Here is a 19,639-nt window from a genome sequence, read left to right on the forward strand (position 1 = left end):
TCTTATTAATTGTTAAAAAAATGAAATAACAATAACTCATTTTGACAGCACAACCATGCTGAATTAAAAAAAGACATGGTCGTTGACTCAATTTGGTTTATGATTCCAAGCCAGTGGAAAAACTTAAAATACTGCTTCTGGTATACCTAGCGTCTGGTAAATGATTGGCGTTTGTTTCCCTCGAAATTGATTTTGGCAGAAGGTACGTATATGAGTATTTTATGTTGCAATGAGTTTTTTTTTCTACTTTTTTTATTTGCTCTGCATTATGTTAGTTTTCAAAAGTCCGATTTCAGGAATATGCATGCGCATTTTTATTTGGGAGGAGACAAATGCAGTTCATTTTCATGGTATGTGTAAGACTTGTTTTTTACTTTAAGGAGATGAAGAAGATGACATGGCATAATTCCTGGCATGCCAGTGACAGATTTGTTGCTATTCTACTCTGTGAGACGATTAAGCGGCTAACCAAAGCCACGTGATTCCATCGTCACTGTCCACTAGCTAAAGCCCAGTGCTAGGAAAAAGTAACCAGATTCATTTAAACATGAAATATCTTATTTGTATAATGTAAATTTGCCATATTTTTTTAGCATGCAACTTTGCCACATCAAAGCAAATCTTCAATTTGCATTTTTCATCGATGTACCATTGAATTTTTCAATTCACGGTCACCATCTCAAATAACTAAACGAGATATTCAGTACTACTAATTTTAGATTTTGGTAACTTTTTTAAAATAAAATAAAATCAAGAACACAAAAATTGCACCACTCAAAATCACTCATCAAGAGATCTGGTTGCAGTCCTCACTGCACTGGCACTCCACACCACCACCGTCGCTGGTCACCGTCATTGTGAAGTAGATCTAGGAGTTTTCTCCTTACACCGCCGTGAAATCCTAAGCTTTGGGACACTGTTATAGCCTGCGAAACCCTAACTTTGGAATATTGTTGTCGCATTTGCGAAACTCTAACTTTGAAACAGTCGCAATTTTCACGTCTTAAACCCACTCACTAGTCACCCCAACCCAATTGATCCGACTTCATATCCAACATGTTTTAATTGTTTATTTTATTATAAAAAATTAAAAACTATTTTTTTAAAGAATATCATCATACTTAATCCGCATCGAAAGTTGATTGTGTGAAACGTCATCAAAACTGAAAAGCAGATCAGCTGCAGAAAGTATGGTTTGAATTCTGCATAAAAACAAATAGTATAATATAACCGACATCAGAAAGCAAAGAAGGGACCAGCTTGAGACCATTGTGTAGTGAATCAACACAAATGCATAACCTAGTATAAAGGGGTGTTTGATTCCGATTTTTCAAATTCAATAAAGCTACGGTATTTTCAAATTCAATAAACCTAGTAACAAGTCTTAGACATTTTGTGTAATAGAAAAAGAAAGTGTTGATAATTGACATGTGAGGGATGTTAAAGCATGGAGACATTATTAGCAATTGGATTATAAGAAAAGGTTATATTAAGATAAATAGAGTTTATTTTAAGAAAAAATAGAGTCTAACTCTGCAATGAACGCATAAAGAAATTGAGGTCATTGAATGGAACATGGCAATGGATGTGTTAATAAATGGTGGGTCAATAATGTTTGGGTTTCTTTTGAAAAAAAAGAAGTGTTCCTTTCTTTCCTACCTAGCAAGTTGCAACCAAGAGAAATTTGGAAAATGATGAGTGACCTTCCAATAAGTAGCAGAACTGACTAATCAACTGCCATATTGTTAATAAGGAGCCTTTTTATTTTGTCGGAAGTCACAACCGTATTTAGAGAATGTAATATCATATCATAACTACATACTATTATCTTATTACATAATTATAGTGTATATTCTTTAAAATAAAAAACTGGAATAGATTTAATAACATAAATTCTCTGTCTATAATAATATTTATATAAAAAATTAAACTATACTGGTAATTAAAATAAATTATAAATATATTTAAAATATTTGAATCATGATATTATTTTTACAAAAAAAATCTATAATTTATTTATAAATTTAAGAAAAAGTAACCATATAGATAAATTAAATTGATTATATATTATCATGTAATTAGATAGTTTTCTATTATTAAATATCTATCTATGAATGTATTTTTTTTCTTAATTAAGATTTAGGTTTATTATAAATTTAGTTATTTTTAATTTAGATTCTTTATTAAAATACTTTATTTTTTAAAGTGTCTACAGTTTTTACATTTTTCAAGTAAGTTTTTTTCTATTTTATTTTATTTTTAACTGGAGTGATGTGCTTGCTGCCTTGTATGGCGTCTGTACGTAGAAATTAAAAAAATAATTTAATTAAATTTTAACTCATTTGTAAATTTTAATATTGAATTAAATTTCTATTAAAAAATTGTTACATTGAGTACCTAAAAAGTTTATATTTTATAATTGATTTATCGTTTGATTTTATTAAAAGTGTGACATTGCATTTTCATTTAACTGTACAACACTAAAAACTTAAACAATAAAAAAGGTTTTAAAATCATAATTATCTTTACAAAAATGATAACATTTATTTCTTTAGATTTTTAAATACTAAAAAATGAAATCTCAAATGATATTTTATTTTATTTTATTTTTAGTAATGTGCTTGCTGCCTTGTATATCAACATTGTTTAGGCGTCTCCACGTGGAAATTTAAAAGAATAACTTAATTAAGTTTTAAATCATTTGTAAATTTTGATATTCAATTGAACTTTTATTAAAAAAATTGTTATAGTGAGTACCTAAAAAGTTTATATTTTACAATTGATTTGTCGCTTGATTTTGTCGTTAAATGTGTGACATTGCATTTTCATTTTACATAACACTTAAAAAATAAAAATCAATCATGTGAGAATCTCAAATAATATTATTTTTTAAGACAAGTTGAGTCTATAACTTCATTCTAATTTTTGTATAAATTTGTGACGGTATATGTGAGACTACAAAATCAAATAATCATCCTATCCAAATTTACGATATAACTAAATAAAAATATTTAATTGACAAAATATTAAATATTAAAAAACACTTAATAAAATAAAAAATTATTAATAAAAACTCAATTAAAATATCTATATTAAATTTATGACAATCTGAAAACTTAGTTAATATGATTTTTTTCAAAACAAATTAACGGTTACATAACTTCAATTGATAACAAAATTAAATAAAGATTCAATTAAAAAAATATATATAAAGATATAAAAATTCAATAAAAATTTAATTAAAAATTAAAAATAGTCAAATTTATAATTTGTTAATGATTACGTAACTTTCATTGATAACATAGTTAAATAATAAAGATTCAGTTAAAAAATATACAAATTAAAAAATTTAAATAATTAATAGAATACATTTTTTAATAAGAATTTAATTAAAAAATAGAAATAAACAAATTTATTATTTGTTAATGATTCTCATGATGCAACATTCAAGTGTGATTATTTGAAACAAAGTTAAAACTCATTGTAACCCCCGAAAATACATCTAACTATTTAAAATGTTCTACGTACAAAATTATAGTTTTTCAAAACATTCCTAATACATGATTAAGACATATATAAATATAAATATAGTACAGCCAGCGCAGTTTAACACAGCCAGAAAAATAAGGGTAAGCTAGTGAAAAGAAATTTCATATCTTATCTATTTTTTTGCAAAAAGAACCAATCAAACAAATCATTTAAAAACATTTCTTTAAATGTTGTCATATAAAATTTCAATATCAAGTTCATCATTCATATAGACCACATGGATCTATTTTCAATCACAATAATTGGATTTCATTTCAATACCACTTCATCTTCCGGAATACTCATTAAGTATGTCCTTATCAAACACTAACACACAACTCATACATTATCTCAAATGTATGACATCAATTTCATACAATTCACATCATTCATATATAAAACATATCATTCAATCACATAACATTTATTAAAAATTCATATAATTCAAGAACGTTCAAAGTCCCTTGAGATATGTCCATAAACTTTAACTACTACACCAGTCAAGTTTTGTTGTCATGTTATGATTATTATTATATTTATAAGTATGATTATCAATATTAATATAATTAATAAAAAAAATTAATAACATTCTTCATATATTTAATATCATCATTATTATTAATATTATTAATAATGTTTAATATTATTAATATTAATATAATTAATAAAAAAAAATTAATAACATTCTTCATATATTTAATATCATCATTATTATTAATATTATTAATATTATTAAATATTATTAAATATTATTAATATTATTAATATTATTAATATTATTAATATTATTAATATTATTAAATATTATTAAATATTATTAAATATTATTAAATATTATTAATATTATTAATATTATTAAATATTATTAATATGATTAATATTATAAATATTTATTAATATTTATTAATATTAATAAATATTATAAATTGTGTTAAAATTATTAATATTATAAATAATGTTAATTTTATATATATTTTTATTAATAGTATTTATATTATTAATGTTATTATTATTGATATTATTAATTTTGTTATATTACTAATATCATTAATATTATTATTATTATTAATATTATTCATATTATTAATATAATACTATTTATATTATTTAAATTATTATATTAATATTAATAATATGTATAAATTAGCTATGATTATTATTATTTATGAATATGAATTATGTTTTTATAATTTTTCATATTATAATAATATTTTTAATATTATATATATAATTATTATGATAATAGTTGGTAGGTAATAGAGATCAGTGGGTGATAGTTCGTAGGTAATAGAGATTCGTGAGTAATAATTGGTAGGTAATAGAGATACGTAGGTAAAAGTTGGTAGATAATGTTGAATTTACCTACGGATTCAGAATTTGTGGGTAATAGTTGGTAGATAATGTTGAATTTACCTACGGATTCAGAATCTGTAGGTAATGTTGTTCGTATGTAATATCCATAAGTAATGCTGAATTTACCTACGGACTTAGATCCGTGGATAAAAATCCGTAGATAATACTAATTTTTTTTGTAGTGCAGTCTTTTCTTTTCTTTTTAATATATATCATGAGTATAAAATATTAAAATAAAAAGAAATATAATTTAAAAGATTTGAACTTCTGTAAGGATGTAATGTATAATAATATTATAATTTATATTATACACACCTACTATAAATACTATAAAGTAAATGTTTAATTATTATTGTAATTGATCATCTTCATTTAAAGCATATTTTGAACACCAAAAACTAACGTATTTGGCCATAGTGCTTATAAAGACAATAGGTTCGAGACACCAATCGGAATAAAAAAAAAAACCCTAAATGTATCTTAACAATTACCCACACGACCATAAGACAATATGTTCCAGTGACTATTGTGGATAATAACATAAAAATTATAATCCGACAAAAACCTCATATGAATACATAGAGACAAATAAATAAACAAAATAATTAATAATATAAGAGTTACATACTCCGTTAACCAAAATAAATAAATTTTGGAAATTTAATTAAAATATATAAAAAATTTAACAATTCAATTCATAAATTTTTTAACAAAAAATTAATTAAAATATTTAAACTTATTAAATAATTATTTATTTATAACTTTATAGTAATAAATGCTTATTTAATTTAATGTGTGTAATCAATATTAAATATTTGTGTATTCTTATATTGACAAAAGTGAAAGTGTATAAATACAACACATGAAAGAATACATAAAAACACAGTGAAGAAGAGTTGTGAGATTCATGTTCCTCCTGTTGTTCCTCCATTTCATACCACAATAATCTCTCTCTCTATCGGTGTCACTTATTTTTATCCTCTGTTTGCATCATTTATTTCATTTTGCTTTTTTTTTTCCTCAACTCTTTGTTGTTTATCCAATTTACGAAGAAATGTAGAAATTAGTGTTAAGGTGCATACGTTCTCTAGATGTTATCAATTATTTTATGAGATTTGCTACCTTCATTTTTTTTTAAAAAGAATAATAACTTCCCAAGTTATAATATAATTTAAAAAAAAAATTAGTTTACAACTTATTTTTGTTCTAAAATAAATAAATGAATATAAATTAACAATTTTATGAGATTTTTTGTTTTACTTGTTCATAGAACATATTTGTTGCAGAAGAAATACACAAATAACCCAAGCATGACCCCATGTGGCGCGTGCAAGTATCAACGGCGAAGGTGCAAGGCGGATTGCCTTATGGCGCCGTATTTTCCGGCAGAGAGCATTCAGCGGTTCGCGTACGTTCACCATGTGTTCGGCGGGGGCAACATGAGTAACATTTTGAAGTCAACGAAGCTGGAGTTGCAGAAGTGGACGGCGAGGGCACTGACGTACCAAGCGGAGGCGCGTGTGAGAGACCCGGTGCATGGGTGCGTTGGGGTGATATGCGAGCAGGAGGAGAGTCTTCGAATCCTGAAAGAGAAGCTAGAGAAGGCGAAAAGGGAAGTGGCCCAAAACGTGGGCCCAGAGGTTATGCAAAAGATGATTGAGCAGTGTTCCTCCGATTCTCATGCGAATATGGTGGACCTTGAGGCTCCTCTCACAATCACGGTTGATGATGCCGATCTTTCTTCATGGGATCCTTTTTCGGCTTGGGAACCAGCTTTTTCGCGGCTGCAGCCACCTCAAGGTGGCGACGCTAAGGGTGAGACTGTTGTTCCTCCTTCTTGAACCAAATTCATGTTCTTCTTCTTGTTGCTTTTCTCCACCAAAAGGATTCCAAACTATTTATTGCGTCATGCTGGATTTTAGGTTTTTATTATTAATGAATTATATTTTCTTAATTTCTTTAATTTAATTTTAGAGGAATGAATTAAATCTGTTTTTGTATTAGGAAAATGTTTAAATTATTATATTTGAATTTTTTTATATAAATAATTCTAAATACAATCTTTTATATATAAAAAAAAAAGTATTTTTACTCGTTGATTGCAATGCCCGCGACTTTTTTAGGTTAATATTTACTCGTGCAATGCAATTATTATTGTTGGTTTTTCTTACTAATATTCATAGCTTTATAAGCACTATGGCCAAATACGTTAGTTTTTATTTTAAAACATTTATATCAATGACTAATAGTAAAATAATGTGTATAAATATTTAAAAAATAAAATATTTTGTAAAAGAATATTTAATAAACTAATTTTAGATTTTAAGAACTTTATTCAAAATCAATAATTTCAATCAAAATATAATATTTATAAAGTTTAAATAATATCTAGATGAGACTCAAAGCCAGGTCCCTCAAGAAATATCCATAAACTTTAACCACTACACCAGTCAAGTTTTGTTATCATGTTATGATTATTATTATATTTATAAGTATGATTATCAATATTAATATAATTAATAAAAAAAAATAATAACATTCTTCATATATTTAATATCATTATTATTATTAATATTATTAATATTGTTTAATATTATTAAATATTAGTAATACTATTAATATTATTAACTATTATTAATACTATTAATATTATTAAATATTATTAATACTATTAATATTATTAAATATTATTAATACTATTAATATTATTAAATATTATTAATACTATTAATATTATTAAATATTATTAATACTATTAATATTATTAAATATTATTAATACTATTAAATATTATTAATATTATTAATATTATTGATATTATTAAATATTATTAAATATTATTAATATTATTAATATTATTAATATTATTAATATTATTAAATATTATTAATACGATTAATATTATTTAATATGATTAATATTTATTAATATTAATAAATATTATAAATAGTGTTAATATTATTAATATTATAAATAATGTTAATTTTATATATATTTTATTAATAGTATTTATATTATTAATGTTATTATTACTGATATTATTAATTTTGTTATATTACTAATATTATTAATAGTATTATTATTAATAATATTATTTATATTATTAATATAATACTATTTATATTATTTAAATTATTATATTAATATTGATAATATGTATAAATTAGTTATGATTATTATTATTTATGAATATGAATTATGTTTTTATAATTTTTCATATTATATTAATATTTTAAATATTATATATATAATTATTATGATAATAGTTGGTAGGTAATAGAGATCAGTGGGTGATAGTTTGTAGGTAATAAAGATTCGTGAGTAATAGTTGGTAGGTAATAGAGATCCGTAGGTAAAAATTGGTAGGTAATAAGATCCGAATAGTTGGTAGGTAATGTTGAATTTACCTACGGATTCAGAATCTGTAGGTAATGTCCGTAGGTAATGTTGTTCGTAGGTAATATTCATCGGTAATGCTGAATTTACCTACGAACTTAGATCCGTGGGTAAAAATCCGTAGATAATACTGATTTTTTTTGTAGTGCAGTCTTTTCTTTTCTTTTTAATATATATCATGAGTTTAAAATATTAAAATAAAAAGGAATATAATTTAAAAGATTTGAACTTCTGTAAGGATGTAATGTATAATAATATTATAATAATATTATAATTTATATTATACACACCTACTATAAATACTATAAAGTAAATGTTTAATTATTATTGTAATTGATCATCTTCATTTAAGTCATATTTTGAAAAAAATAATAATAATTTATGCCTACATTTACCTTATTGAAATCACTGGTCACAAAATATTTGGTTAAGAGGATAAAAGAAAATGAAGTTTTAAGGAAAAAAGGTTTTATATTTGAAGAGTTGAACATTAGAATTTTTTTTCTTTCTATTTAATCTGGTATAAATTGTATAGGTGTATATTTATGTAGGATTTTGTAAAGACTTATGTGGATCTTGATTGAACGGATAAGAATCAAAATTTGGTCAAGTGAAGGGAGAAGAAGTTTGGAACATGGAAGACCCACATCACATGAGAGAGACCAATTTTAGATCAATAAGAGGTGCTAAATACAACCATGTGTTCGTAGTTACCTTTGAAACTTCTTAGTCCCACATTTTTTTTTGTGGCATTAGGTGCAAGGAACTTATAAATATATAAATAAGACATTTTGTCTCTTATATAACACTTACCTTTTAAAATGTCTTCAAGTTTTCAAAACAATACTCAACTTTTATGTTCAAGGAAGAACATTATATGTGTTCATAGTCAACTAAATGTTTTCAAGTTTTCAAAACAATACTCAACTTTTATGTTCAAGGAAGAACATTATATGTGTTCATAGCCAGCTAGAAGAGTGTCAAAGTGTGGTTTAATTAGGAGTAGTTGAGTTTAACAAATATTTTATTTCAAATAATACTCATGTTTAGATAGAAGTGAAAGCGTTTCAAACAATAGTTGTGTTTAACTAGAAGTAGTTTGGAATTAAGAGTGACTTGTTTACTTATTAGATGCCGTCTTTTAGGAAACTTGTTTGACAATAACAATGTGTATGTTCAACATTAAACTTTATCTATTCATATTTATGAGATGAAACTTTGTAATTTTTTTTTTTTAAATTCTTAATACACAATTCAATATTTTATTTAGTTATTTCTCCAGGTCTCACATAAATTTAACCATATATACCCATATTACAAAATCTAGCAATACATACAGTCGTAATAATTATTAAATTTAACAATTAATACATTATTTGTAAAATAAGTATTTTAAAATTAATTACTATCCAATTTATTTTATCCTTAATAATTTTGAAAATTAAATAATCATTTAAACTTTCAATAATGACTTCTATGTTTTTCAAATTCTTAAAATTAATTAAAATGCGTTATATTATAAATTAATAATTGGTTATAGTTGTTTAATTTTTAAAAAAAAATTCAACTAATATAAATTAAACAAACTATCTTTTTTAGATAATAAAAAAGGGGTCGATGAAAATTTGTTTACTCGTATTTCTCAAAGATTTTTAGCAAAAAATAAAATAAATTGCATGTTGAGAAATCAGGTTCATGAATTGTGGTTTCGGCTATATAAGTACATAATAGTAGGAATTGGTTATTTATGGTAAATTTATAATTTTCTTATACATCTTAACAAAAAAAAAAGTGGCTGTCAACAAGGGAAAAAAAATCTGACTATAACTAGCTAAATTTTAGTTCTACATTTTTAACCGTCAAAGCATCTAAACAATGAATTTACATGTGAATAATAAAATATAAAATTTCAATACAAGTATAACTAATTAATATAAAAACACGAATCAAACAATTTCTGAATGATATGTCTGATTTTGAATAAGATGTATCACATTTTATATATCTAACAAAATGTTATCATTAAAACTAGTTAGTGTGGTATGTGCATAAATTATTGTTGGAGGGACAGGCAAAAAAAATTCAGCCATTTGATTGTCTTGCATTTAGCCCTTAGTTTAGGTGTCAATTTCATTAATAGGGGAAGTAGTTGCATCGTGCATGTTCATTACAAAATTCAATAGCTGTCTAAATTAGATAAAGTAGTCAACCCCAAATTCATTAATTAGGTTCAAAAGTATGCAATTAAAGTATTTATGTCCTTTTGTCCTAATTCTCACATTATTATTGTGTTTATCTCATAGTTTTAATTTTTTTCAAATATCATGTAACTAATAATTTATAACCATTTTTATTTATTAATGAGAATGTGTAACATGTAATATACAATAAAGATTTGTAATAAGGAAGTGTAATGTAGATGAAGATGCGTGATGCGTGACGAAGACATGTGACACATGATAAATATGTGTGACATGTAATAAGAATGCGTGACAAGGACTCATAATACATAACGAGAACGCGTGACACATAACGAGAACGTGTAATACATAACAAAGATGTGTGACGTATAATGAGAACGCATAACAAATAACGTGTTCATTTTTCGTATTTAATTAAAATTTGTATATTATGTCAATTCATTGATTGATGTAATATGGTATATTATCTAGTGTTAAATAAATTAAACTTAAATTTAAACAATTAACTCTAACTCTAAGTATTACTTAGATAAAGTACGAAATCAAGCACACTTATAAAGTAACATAATATTATATATATATATATATTAATACTTATACCGGTCAAATATTAATTAAATAATTAAAAAAAAATAAAAAAGATATATTAAATGATAATTATAAATAATTAAAAAATTATTATAATTACAAATTTATTGTTCAAGAGAGAAAATATTTTAAGAATTTGATGAAATATGTGTCTTAAAATAATTTAATCCAATAAAATTAATTTTATTTTTTCGATGATGCAATACATTGTGTGAAAAAACCTGCATAAAGAAAATTATTGTGTAGTTGAAGTTTCAAAGAAAAAGAAAAGTGAATTTTATAGATATAGAAGGAGTGAAATAATTGAGAAAGAATAAAAAATTTAAATATTACATAAATTTATTTAGCAATTTCAAAAATATTTAATTATACTATTAATAATAACATAAAAATGAAAATAATAAAATAAAATAATTATATCAACAACACACGTATAATTATATAAAACAATAAATATATATAATAATAAATATTATTTTTATAATTTTTAATATATTTAATAAATTTATTTCAATATAAAACAAAAACATTTTCTATTATATTTTTTAATCTTTTTTATTAAAAAATACAAGTAATTATGGATATTATATATTAGAAAAATTTAATTAATTCAAATCTAAAAAAAATATCATAATTCATTATTCAAATATTTTTTAATAACAATGATAAATTTGTAAACTTATATTTTACATCTTTAAAATAATTTATAAAATCACTTTCGTCCATTACATTACTCACAAATTTCAATAAACCATCATCACAAATCCACACTATCATTCCTCAATCCAAACAACATCACATGCTCTCTCTAATCCTCACAAATTGACTCCTTGTTTTCCTACAAATTCTCTTCTCAATCAAAAACACAACATAAGTATTATCAATATTTATACTTATATAAAATCTTCATAAATATATTTTTCATCAAATTAGATGAATTATATAAAACTTAACATAAATGTATGACGAAAATATGTGACACATATCAAGAAAATGTAACAATAACACATATAAGAATGTGTGACAATAATGTTTATAAGAACGCGTAACGATACACATATAAAGACGGGTGACGATGACGTATATAAGAACGGGTGACGATACGCGTATAAGGACGCGTAACGATGACGCATGACACATAAAGACTTCATTTATTGTATTTAATTAAACATTTATTGCATTTAATTATTCATCGAATTGATTAATCTAATATGGTATATTATCGAGTGTTAATCTAATTAAACTTAAATTTAAACAATTAACTCTACCTGCTACTTGGTTAAAGTAAGAAATCAAGCACACTTCATGTCACAAGGCATAAACACTGAAATTGGCAGTAACTCATGGAGCAACAGGATAAAACAAAAACTGAATCTTTCACCCTCCGGGGTCTCGCATGTGAAAGAAGCCACCGAAAAGTTGTATATACTTCATGTTTTGGTGGAATGTGGCAGAAAAAAATGGTAGAGGACCCCACATGGAAGAGTAAACAGTGACATTGAATATGAAACTCAACTGCTTCTTCTGATTCTCCATATCTACCTTCCAATCCGTCTTTTCCTGTGTTCCTTTAAGATAAAAATACACTCACCCCTTTTGCCCTTCCTGTATTTGCGTGTCATCCAAGCACTCCCCTTTTCACTCTTTGCACTCAAAAAGCTATTCCCAGGATCACACACACTGTGACAGAGAAAGAGAGAGAAATAGCTATTTCTGTGTGGTTGACTGTGTCTAAATGGGAATAAGAATTCAGAAAGTGTACTTCAACTGGGATTCATCTGATTCCTTTGTCTCTGCTGATTCATAATCTCTTTAAGGTACGTTTTCTTCTTTGTCTTCTGTCATAAATTCACTTTCTTTTCCTCTTTTTTCCCTGTCTTCTCGGGAATATTAATTTTGTCTATCTTGGGGCCTTTGTGCTTGCGGTGTTTTCAATCTATAATGAACAACATAGATGGTGGGGTTGGTGGAAGTTTTTTCTTTTATGCATGTGGAATTATTTGAATTTCTCTTGAAGCAATTCTATTTGAGTCTATTCATTATCAAGCCCCATAGGGCGTTGCTTTAAGGGAAAAAGACAAAGAAGAAAGAGCAAATTCGATGCTGCAGAACTGAAGATATTTGAGCTAATTCGTACGTTTGATATGAAATTCAATGCTTTTCTTATTACCTTGTTTGAAGAGTTGGTTGATTGATTATGCTAATTGCAGAAACTGTAAAATTATTTGATCATTGATATAAATATCATGCTGATTGGATAGAATTTTTCTTGCACTTCAAAATGTCTTCAGAAGAACATTACAGCCATTCTTCCTTGCGAATTAGACATATAGCAAGTTTTTTTACAAGTTATGCTAATTCTCTCTCTTCACCCTTTTTTTTTTCTTTTATCATTTTCCTTGGTATATGTCAAACTGTTTAGGACCTGAGAAACTGGGTTACACGTGATTCCCTCAATAAGAGGTGATATGGATTTTATATTCCATGATCTATCTACTCTTCATGATACCTGCTTTGCCATTGCAAATGTAATACCTCAAATAGCACTGGATTGTAAAAGTTTTGGGATCACATGTCTTTCTGGAACATTTATTTGCGTATGATCTTTTAATTTTTTTTATAGTTCTAGAGAGATGATCATGCTACATTTGAAAAATTGAATTGAACTTGAGCTCTTGCAGTTTCTTGAAATGTTTAATTAAGCTGTGGAATTCCCTTCGTGTAATTTGTAATATATTGCTTGTCTACTCGTGGGGCTTATTTCAGAAGAGGTTTTTTACCAACTTGGAGAAAATAATATTGCATGGGTTGGTTTAAAAAATTGCTCAAGGTATCCAACCGTAAATATTCAGGAGGAAGATATCATGGGAAATATGGAGATGACGGATATTCAGAGAATCATGATAACTCAAGGGTAACACACTTTCTGCTTCTTGTAAAAAATTGACCATTCTTTCAACTTATCATGTCATTTTCTAGCACGATAGTTGCTTGAACCTAACATAGCACTAGTTCCTTTCGGATTTGGTCTGAAGTTATGAATTGTAATAGTCTAAACTGAGAGCAGGATGATTTGACGGAAATTGAGAAAGAAGAAATTGATCGGGCAATAGCACTCTCTCTTTCAGAGGCAGATCCGAAAGGGAAAAAAGTTATTGGTGAGATTTATGCTTGTGCTGTTTTATGTAACTTCTTATTAAAATTAGGAATTCAGTATGCATGGTTACCTAAAATGTATATTCTAAACATAATGCATATCGATTTATTAAGTTCTTGTATAGTTATCTAAGTTTCTTGGTGTCAGTTATCAAGTCTCTCCGTTAAAGTGTAATTCTAGTCTATACCATAATTATTAGGATTTGTTGATTCTGATACTTAGTTAAAAAGTACTGAACATATTTTTCATATGGTTAGAGTCCATTAAAGAAATTCTGAAACTTCATTTGGTAAACTTGTGTTTGGAAATGGATTCCCATTAAAGAGTCCATTAAAAAAAATGGATTCCCATTTTTTCCCCTGCTCAATCAAGTATTTAAAAATGCCATGTTTTTGCCTCTCAAAACCAGAGGATGACTCTGAATCTGAAGATGATGAACTGTGTCCACTTGATGATGAGGAAGACAAATGTGTTGGTGAAGTTCAGCAAGATGAAGATGACCATCATGCTCAAATTCAACAGGATGAAGACAAAAGTCTTGATGAATTTCAACTTGAGGAAGATGAACAACTTGCCAAGGCAATTCAAGAAAGTTTGAGCATTAGTTCTCCTCCTCGATCTGACACTGATTCTTTATTTCAACCTTTTGCACACTTATTCCCACCTGTATACAGGTACTGTGGAAAAGAAGACATCTTTTATCTTTCAAATACCATTTATGGAAATTGCCGAACTTCACTGATTGTGGTAAATAAAGGGGGACAAATGATTGTCCTCATTAGTAAAATTGCTTTAATGGAATACTGGCAGTGAAAAAAGTCTTTCCAAACAGATAATGTTCCAAACTTCAATATGAAGAATTTCTGAATTGTTCTTAGTTAATATAAGAAATGTTGACATGTAGACTAAAAGATTGTTGATTTTTTGTCTTCATTTCCATTAAATGAAAATGATGCAAGGACAGCCCTTTATAGCATTTGATAATGAGGTCAGTTAGTGTCATATTTATGGTAACTTGCGAGCACTTGTGAATATAATAAATATCTTGCCTTCTTGGGATTTTTTATGTGCGCGCTCTAAGAAAATTGAAATATTCGACTTAGTGAAAAAAACATGGATCAAGATAGGAGACATCTATAAAGTTTCTTTTTCATAAATTATTGAATCTTATAGAAACAGAGGCTAAACCTATTTGTTGCAAAATGTGCTTGCAGAACCTGTGCTGGCTGCAATGCCGAGATTGGCAGTGGAAGATTTTTGAGTTGCATGGGAGGTTATTGGCATCCTGAATGTTTTTGTTGTCATGCTTGCAAACTTCCAATCACTGATTATGAGGTTAGAGTCTTGTGTCCATTGTTATATGCTTCATGAAACTCAATTTGAACACATGTAAACTCTCTTCTGGAATTCATAAATGAAGATCTTTAGCTTTATTTTTATTAATATGATTGTAATTAATGTTTACATCCTTATTCATTTACAGTTTTCCATGTCTGGAAATCGCCGTTATCATAAATCCTGCTATAAGGAGTTGCATCATCCAAGATGTGATGTTTGCAATAACTTTGTAAGTAATAGCAGTCAGTTTTTTCTTACAGATTTTTAGTCAATTAGTCTTTGATTAATGGTTTCAATAAAATTTGATACGTATACAAATTTCACTACATGTGTCTTGTTGGACGACTACTGATATTGAGTTGTTTTCAAAAATACTATAGTCCAGAAATCAGAATAGTACTCGAGAATGTTTTGCCATGCGTGCCCTTGATGACTCATAAGTTTGAATGTTTGATTACTTCTTAAATTGTAATATTTGGCTTATATTTGCAAGAAATTATGGATCAGCTACACTAAGTTAAAGTCATTTTACACACTGTTCAAAATTTCTGTGATCTACTAAGACTTTCTATCTGTGCATGTTGAAGTTTATATCAAATATGTTGTATTGCTAAAATAAGCCTGTTCTTGAGCTATGACATATACTCAGTCAACCAATATATTGGAGAGACTAGAGACACCTTGAAACGATACATTAAGATTTCAAGAGAAAGCAAGTGAAACCATTTTGTTTTCTAGTCTAGGTCAAACATTTTTTCATTTCCTACAATCTACCATTAATAGGTGGACAACTTGTACATGGAATTCCCTGAAAAGTTGGTTGAAGAAATTTTACTACTATTTCATTAATGGAATTATATTATACCCGTAAGCCTTCAATCAAAAGGAGTTTGAGTGAATTAATATAAATGTAAAGTTGGCGAAGGTATAAGTGAAAGGGTGAACATGTTATCCTTTCCCTCCTTTTCTGAATCTAAAATTGGATGTTATTTTGTTTTTTTCAATTATTCTAGTTATAAATATACAGTACAATTGAATGATCAATTTTTGTTCATTGCAGATCCCACCAAACTCAGCTGGCCTCATTGAGTATAGAGCACATCCTTTCTGGCTACAAAAATATTGTCCATCGCATGAGCGAGATGGTACTCCTCGTTGTTGTAGCTGTCAAAGAATGGAGGTCAGTTATAACAGCTCCCAGAACATGTCATCATTTGTTGATGCATCCCATTTCTCATTCCTTTCTCTCTCTGTCTTTTTCCTTTTCATATCTGATATGAAATTTTCCAATCAGTGCAGTCAGTGGATGCCAAATATCTGTTGCTTGATGATGGCCGAAAGCTGTGTCTGGAGTGTCTTGACTCATCTATCATGGATACTCATGAATGCCAACCTCTCTATGTTGAAATACAAGAATTTTATGAAGGTTTACATATGAAGATAGAGCAGCAAATTCCTATGCTTTTGGTTGAGAGACAAGCACTGAACGAAGCCATGGAAGGAGAGAAGAATGTAAATGTTAACGTTTTGAACATTCATTCATGAAATTTTCCTTCCATTTTCTCTTCTTTACATCATACCCCTTCTATTGCCCTGATTTTGCATTGCTTTTGAGTGTAGGGTCATCACCACTTACCTGAAACTAGAGGACTTTGCTTGTCTGAAGAGCAAACTATTCCTACTGTAGAGATCTCTTCTGAATTTCAGTCTTCATTGATGATTTTAATTCTCAATAAACTGTCTCTGTTGATCAAGCAGTGGTTTAAATTTCTTTTCTTGTAATTCCAGATTTTAAGGAGGCCAAGGATAGGAGCAGGATACCAGCTCATAGATATGATAACCGAGCCTTTTAGATTGATCCGTCGATGTGAAGTGACAGCCATACTTGTTTTGTATGGCCTTCCCAGGTATCCTTCTGTCACCAACTATTTTCATGAACTAAAGTGTTTGCATTTGGATTTCACTGCATACAATTCACGAATTTTATGTTCATAGGCTATTGACTGGATCAATCCTGGCTCACGAAATGATGCATGCGTGGCTTAGACTTAAAGGTACCATCATCCTTCTTGTGATCAATGTGGAAAATTTGTAATTTCATTTCATAGTGTTAAGTTGGACAGATTTGTGGGGTTATGGCAGGCTATGGCAATCTGAAGCCAGAAGTTGAAGAAGGAATTTGCCAAGTCTTGGCTCATATGTGGGTAGAATCGGAGATCTATTCCAGCACTGGGAATGAAGGTGCATCATCATCATCATCATCTTCTTCTTCCTCATCCTCTTCGTCACCTTCGTCCTCTTCATCATCTAAGAAGGGTAAACGTTCTGATTTTGAGAAGAAACTTGGTGAATATTTCAAACACCAGATTGAGTCAGATAGTTCATCAGCTTATGGAGATGGATTCAGAGAGGGTAACCAGGCAGTGCTCAAGTATGGGCTTAAAAGAACCCTTGACCATATCCGAATGACTGGAAGTTTTCCATATTGAAAAATGGTATTAGACTCCTTCAGAGTGAGCAGTTCATCTTCGTGAGAAAAGTAAGGAATCTCAATTGTTGATGAGAAGATTAAGGAGTTAAATTTGAACAAAATCATGATTTAGTATGCACAAGCATATCATATCAACGGCTATTCTCATCAATGAGGGAGACTTTTTGCTTTTCTCTCTAAAGGATGGACTCACTTTAGCCAAATTGAGAAATATGATACAATTTTCTTTTCTCTACATCAACCGATATATCAGCTTTGTCATTTAAATTAAATAGGATGCAAAGGTTCCAAAAGTATATAATTTTCACATTACACCGGACTAAATAAGGAAATGAAAAAAAGGCTCCTGTTAGTCTGTGGTTGCCAAAAAGTTTTTTATTTCTTTTAGGGGGTGCAGTGGGGAGGGATGACATGTGCAGTTGTTGCCATTTCCAGATAAATGTTGTCCTTTATATTCTATATCTGTTACAAAATACCTTGCAGCAGTTGAAAATATTAAAACAGTGCAAGTAATACCAGTAAAATTTTTGTAATTTTTGTGTTTTGCTTATATTCTTTTTTTCTGGATTTTTTTCCCTTGGAAGCTTCAATTCAGAAAGATGGTTTCTCAGTATTTCTGTGATGACTGTTCACCTTTGTAATGTAAGTAACTAGTTAGCCACCCCGGCTATGCACAGGATTTTAAGTTTCTATTTACTCTTTACAAAAGTCCTTTCAAATATTGATTTCATTATCTTAATAAAAGACTATTTTGTGCTTCATTTGTTGAATATAAACCATTCACAAATTGTTGAGACAATATTTGACCTTTCAAAACCAAACTTTCTTGGTCTATCTTGAATTCAAAATGCTATGAACTCACAAAGTGAAATGCATTTCCTTTTACACAATGAATTGCATTTAAATCCAAACCTAAATGGAAAATTATCTTTATGTCTAACCTCACTATATGAAAAACAACAAACCTTCTTCCACAAGTTACTGATGATCATCCATGGAGTTTCTCTTCCCCACAAGATACTTTGAACCCTTTAAGGTTCACATAAAGACACCATACCTATTTTTCCTATAAATTTTTTTGTCAATTCACAATATATGGATACATTGACTTGATCAATGGATTATAATATTAAAATGTAAAACAAATGAAACAATATGTTTCAATTATCATAAAAATGACTCAGGCCAAAACAAAAATCACAAAGAAACACAAGAACCACATCCAAATAAAAATGAGTTTCACATTTCATTCTTGAAGAACACTTACTTAGAATTAGATGAATATATGTTCATCTTCTAGCTCTAATGGTCACTTGATGTTTTTAGTTATTTGTATTATTTTTTTATGTATACTATTTGTATGAAATTGAACTATATATTTTAAGAATGGTAGAAGACTTTTGTAGTGTTTTCAAGTTCACACAACTAAATCAATAAATATATAGGCACACTCACTATAAATTTGTATAAAATGGTAGATGAATTATCTTATAATATAAAAACATTTTTTCATATTAATAACGAATTCCATAATTTTCATAATATAGTTTTTAAATTTTTTTATATAATAATATGACTATCTTTTAT

At 27.5% G+C, this 19,639-nt stretch overlaps 2 protein-coding genes across 9 annotated transcripts; both read left to right on the plus strand.

Annotated features, from left to right (window-relative positions):
- The first annotated feature begins 6,107 nt into the window (after positions 1-6,107).
- Positions 6,108-6,722, plus strand: LOC137805690 (LOB domain-containing protein 25). Its single transcript, XM_068605629.2, has one exon. It carries the CDS (start codon positions 6,123-6,125, stop codon positions 6,720-6,722), a length of 600 nt encoding a protein of 199 aa, XP_068461730.2. The 5' UTR covers positions 6,108-6,122.
- Positions 6,723-12,414: 5,692 nt separating this feature from the next.
- LOC137808365 (protein DA1-related 1) lies at positions 12,415-18,600 on the plus strand. Of its 8 annotated transcripts, none has more exons than XR_016519275.1 (13): positions 12,453-12,883; positions 13,114-13,199; positions 13,833-13,980; positions 14,134-14,224; positions 14,633-14,897; positions 15,438-15,558; positions 15,707-15,790; positions 16,622-16,741; positions 16,856-17,073; positions 17,182-17,244; positions 17,350-17,468; positions 17,557-17,615; positions 17,704-18,600. XR_016519275.1 is itself a non-coding variant. In XM_068609439.2 (13 exons), exons 3-13 carry the CDS (start codon positions 13,870-13,872, stop codon positions 18,048-18,050), a joined length of 1,593 nt encoding a protein of 530 aa, XP_068465540.2. In that variant the 5' UTR covers positions 12,629-12,883; positions 13,114-13,199; positions 13,833-13,869; the 3' UTR covers positions 18,051-18,600. The 8 variants fall into 8 exon arrangements, 4 of the variants coding, with proteins under 4 accessions (XP_068465538.2, XP_068465540.2, XP_068465539.2 ...); XM_068609439.2 differs by having other exon boundaries at positions 12,629-12,883; positions 16,861-17,073; XM_068609438.2 differs by having other exon boundaries at positions 12,631-12,883; positions 13,021-13,199; positions 16,861-17,073.
- Positions 18,601-19,639: the final 1,039 nt, after the last annotated feature.

The sequence above is a fragment of the Phaseolus vulgaris genome, chromosome 3, assembly GCF_051622355.1.
Source record: "Phaseolus vulgaris cultivar YP4 chromosome 3, ASM5162235v1, whole genome shotgun sequence".
Classification (NCBI taxonomy): domain Eukaryota; kingdom Viridiplantae; phylum Streptophyta; class Magnoliopsida; order Fabales; family Fabaceae; genus Phaseolus; species Phaseolus vulgaris.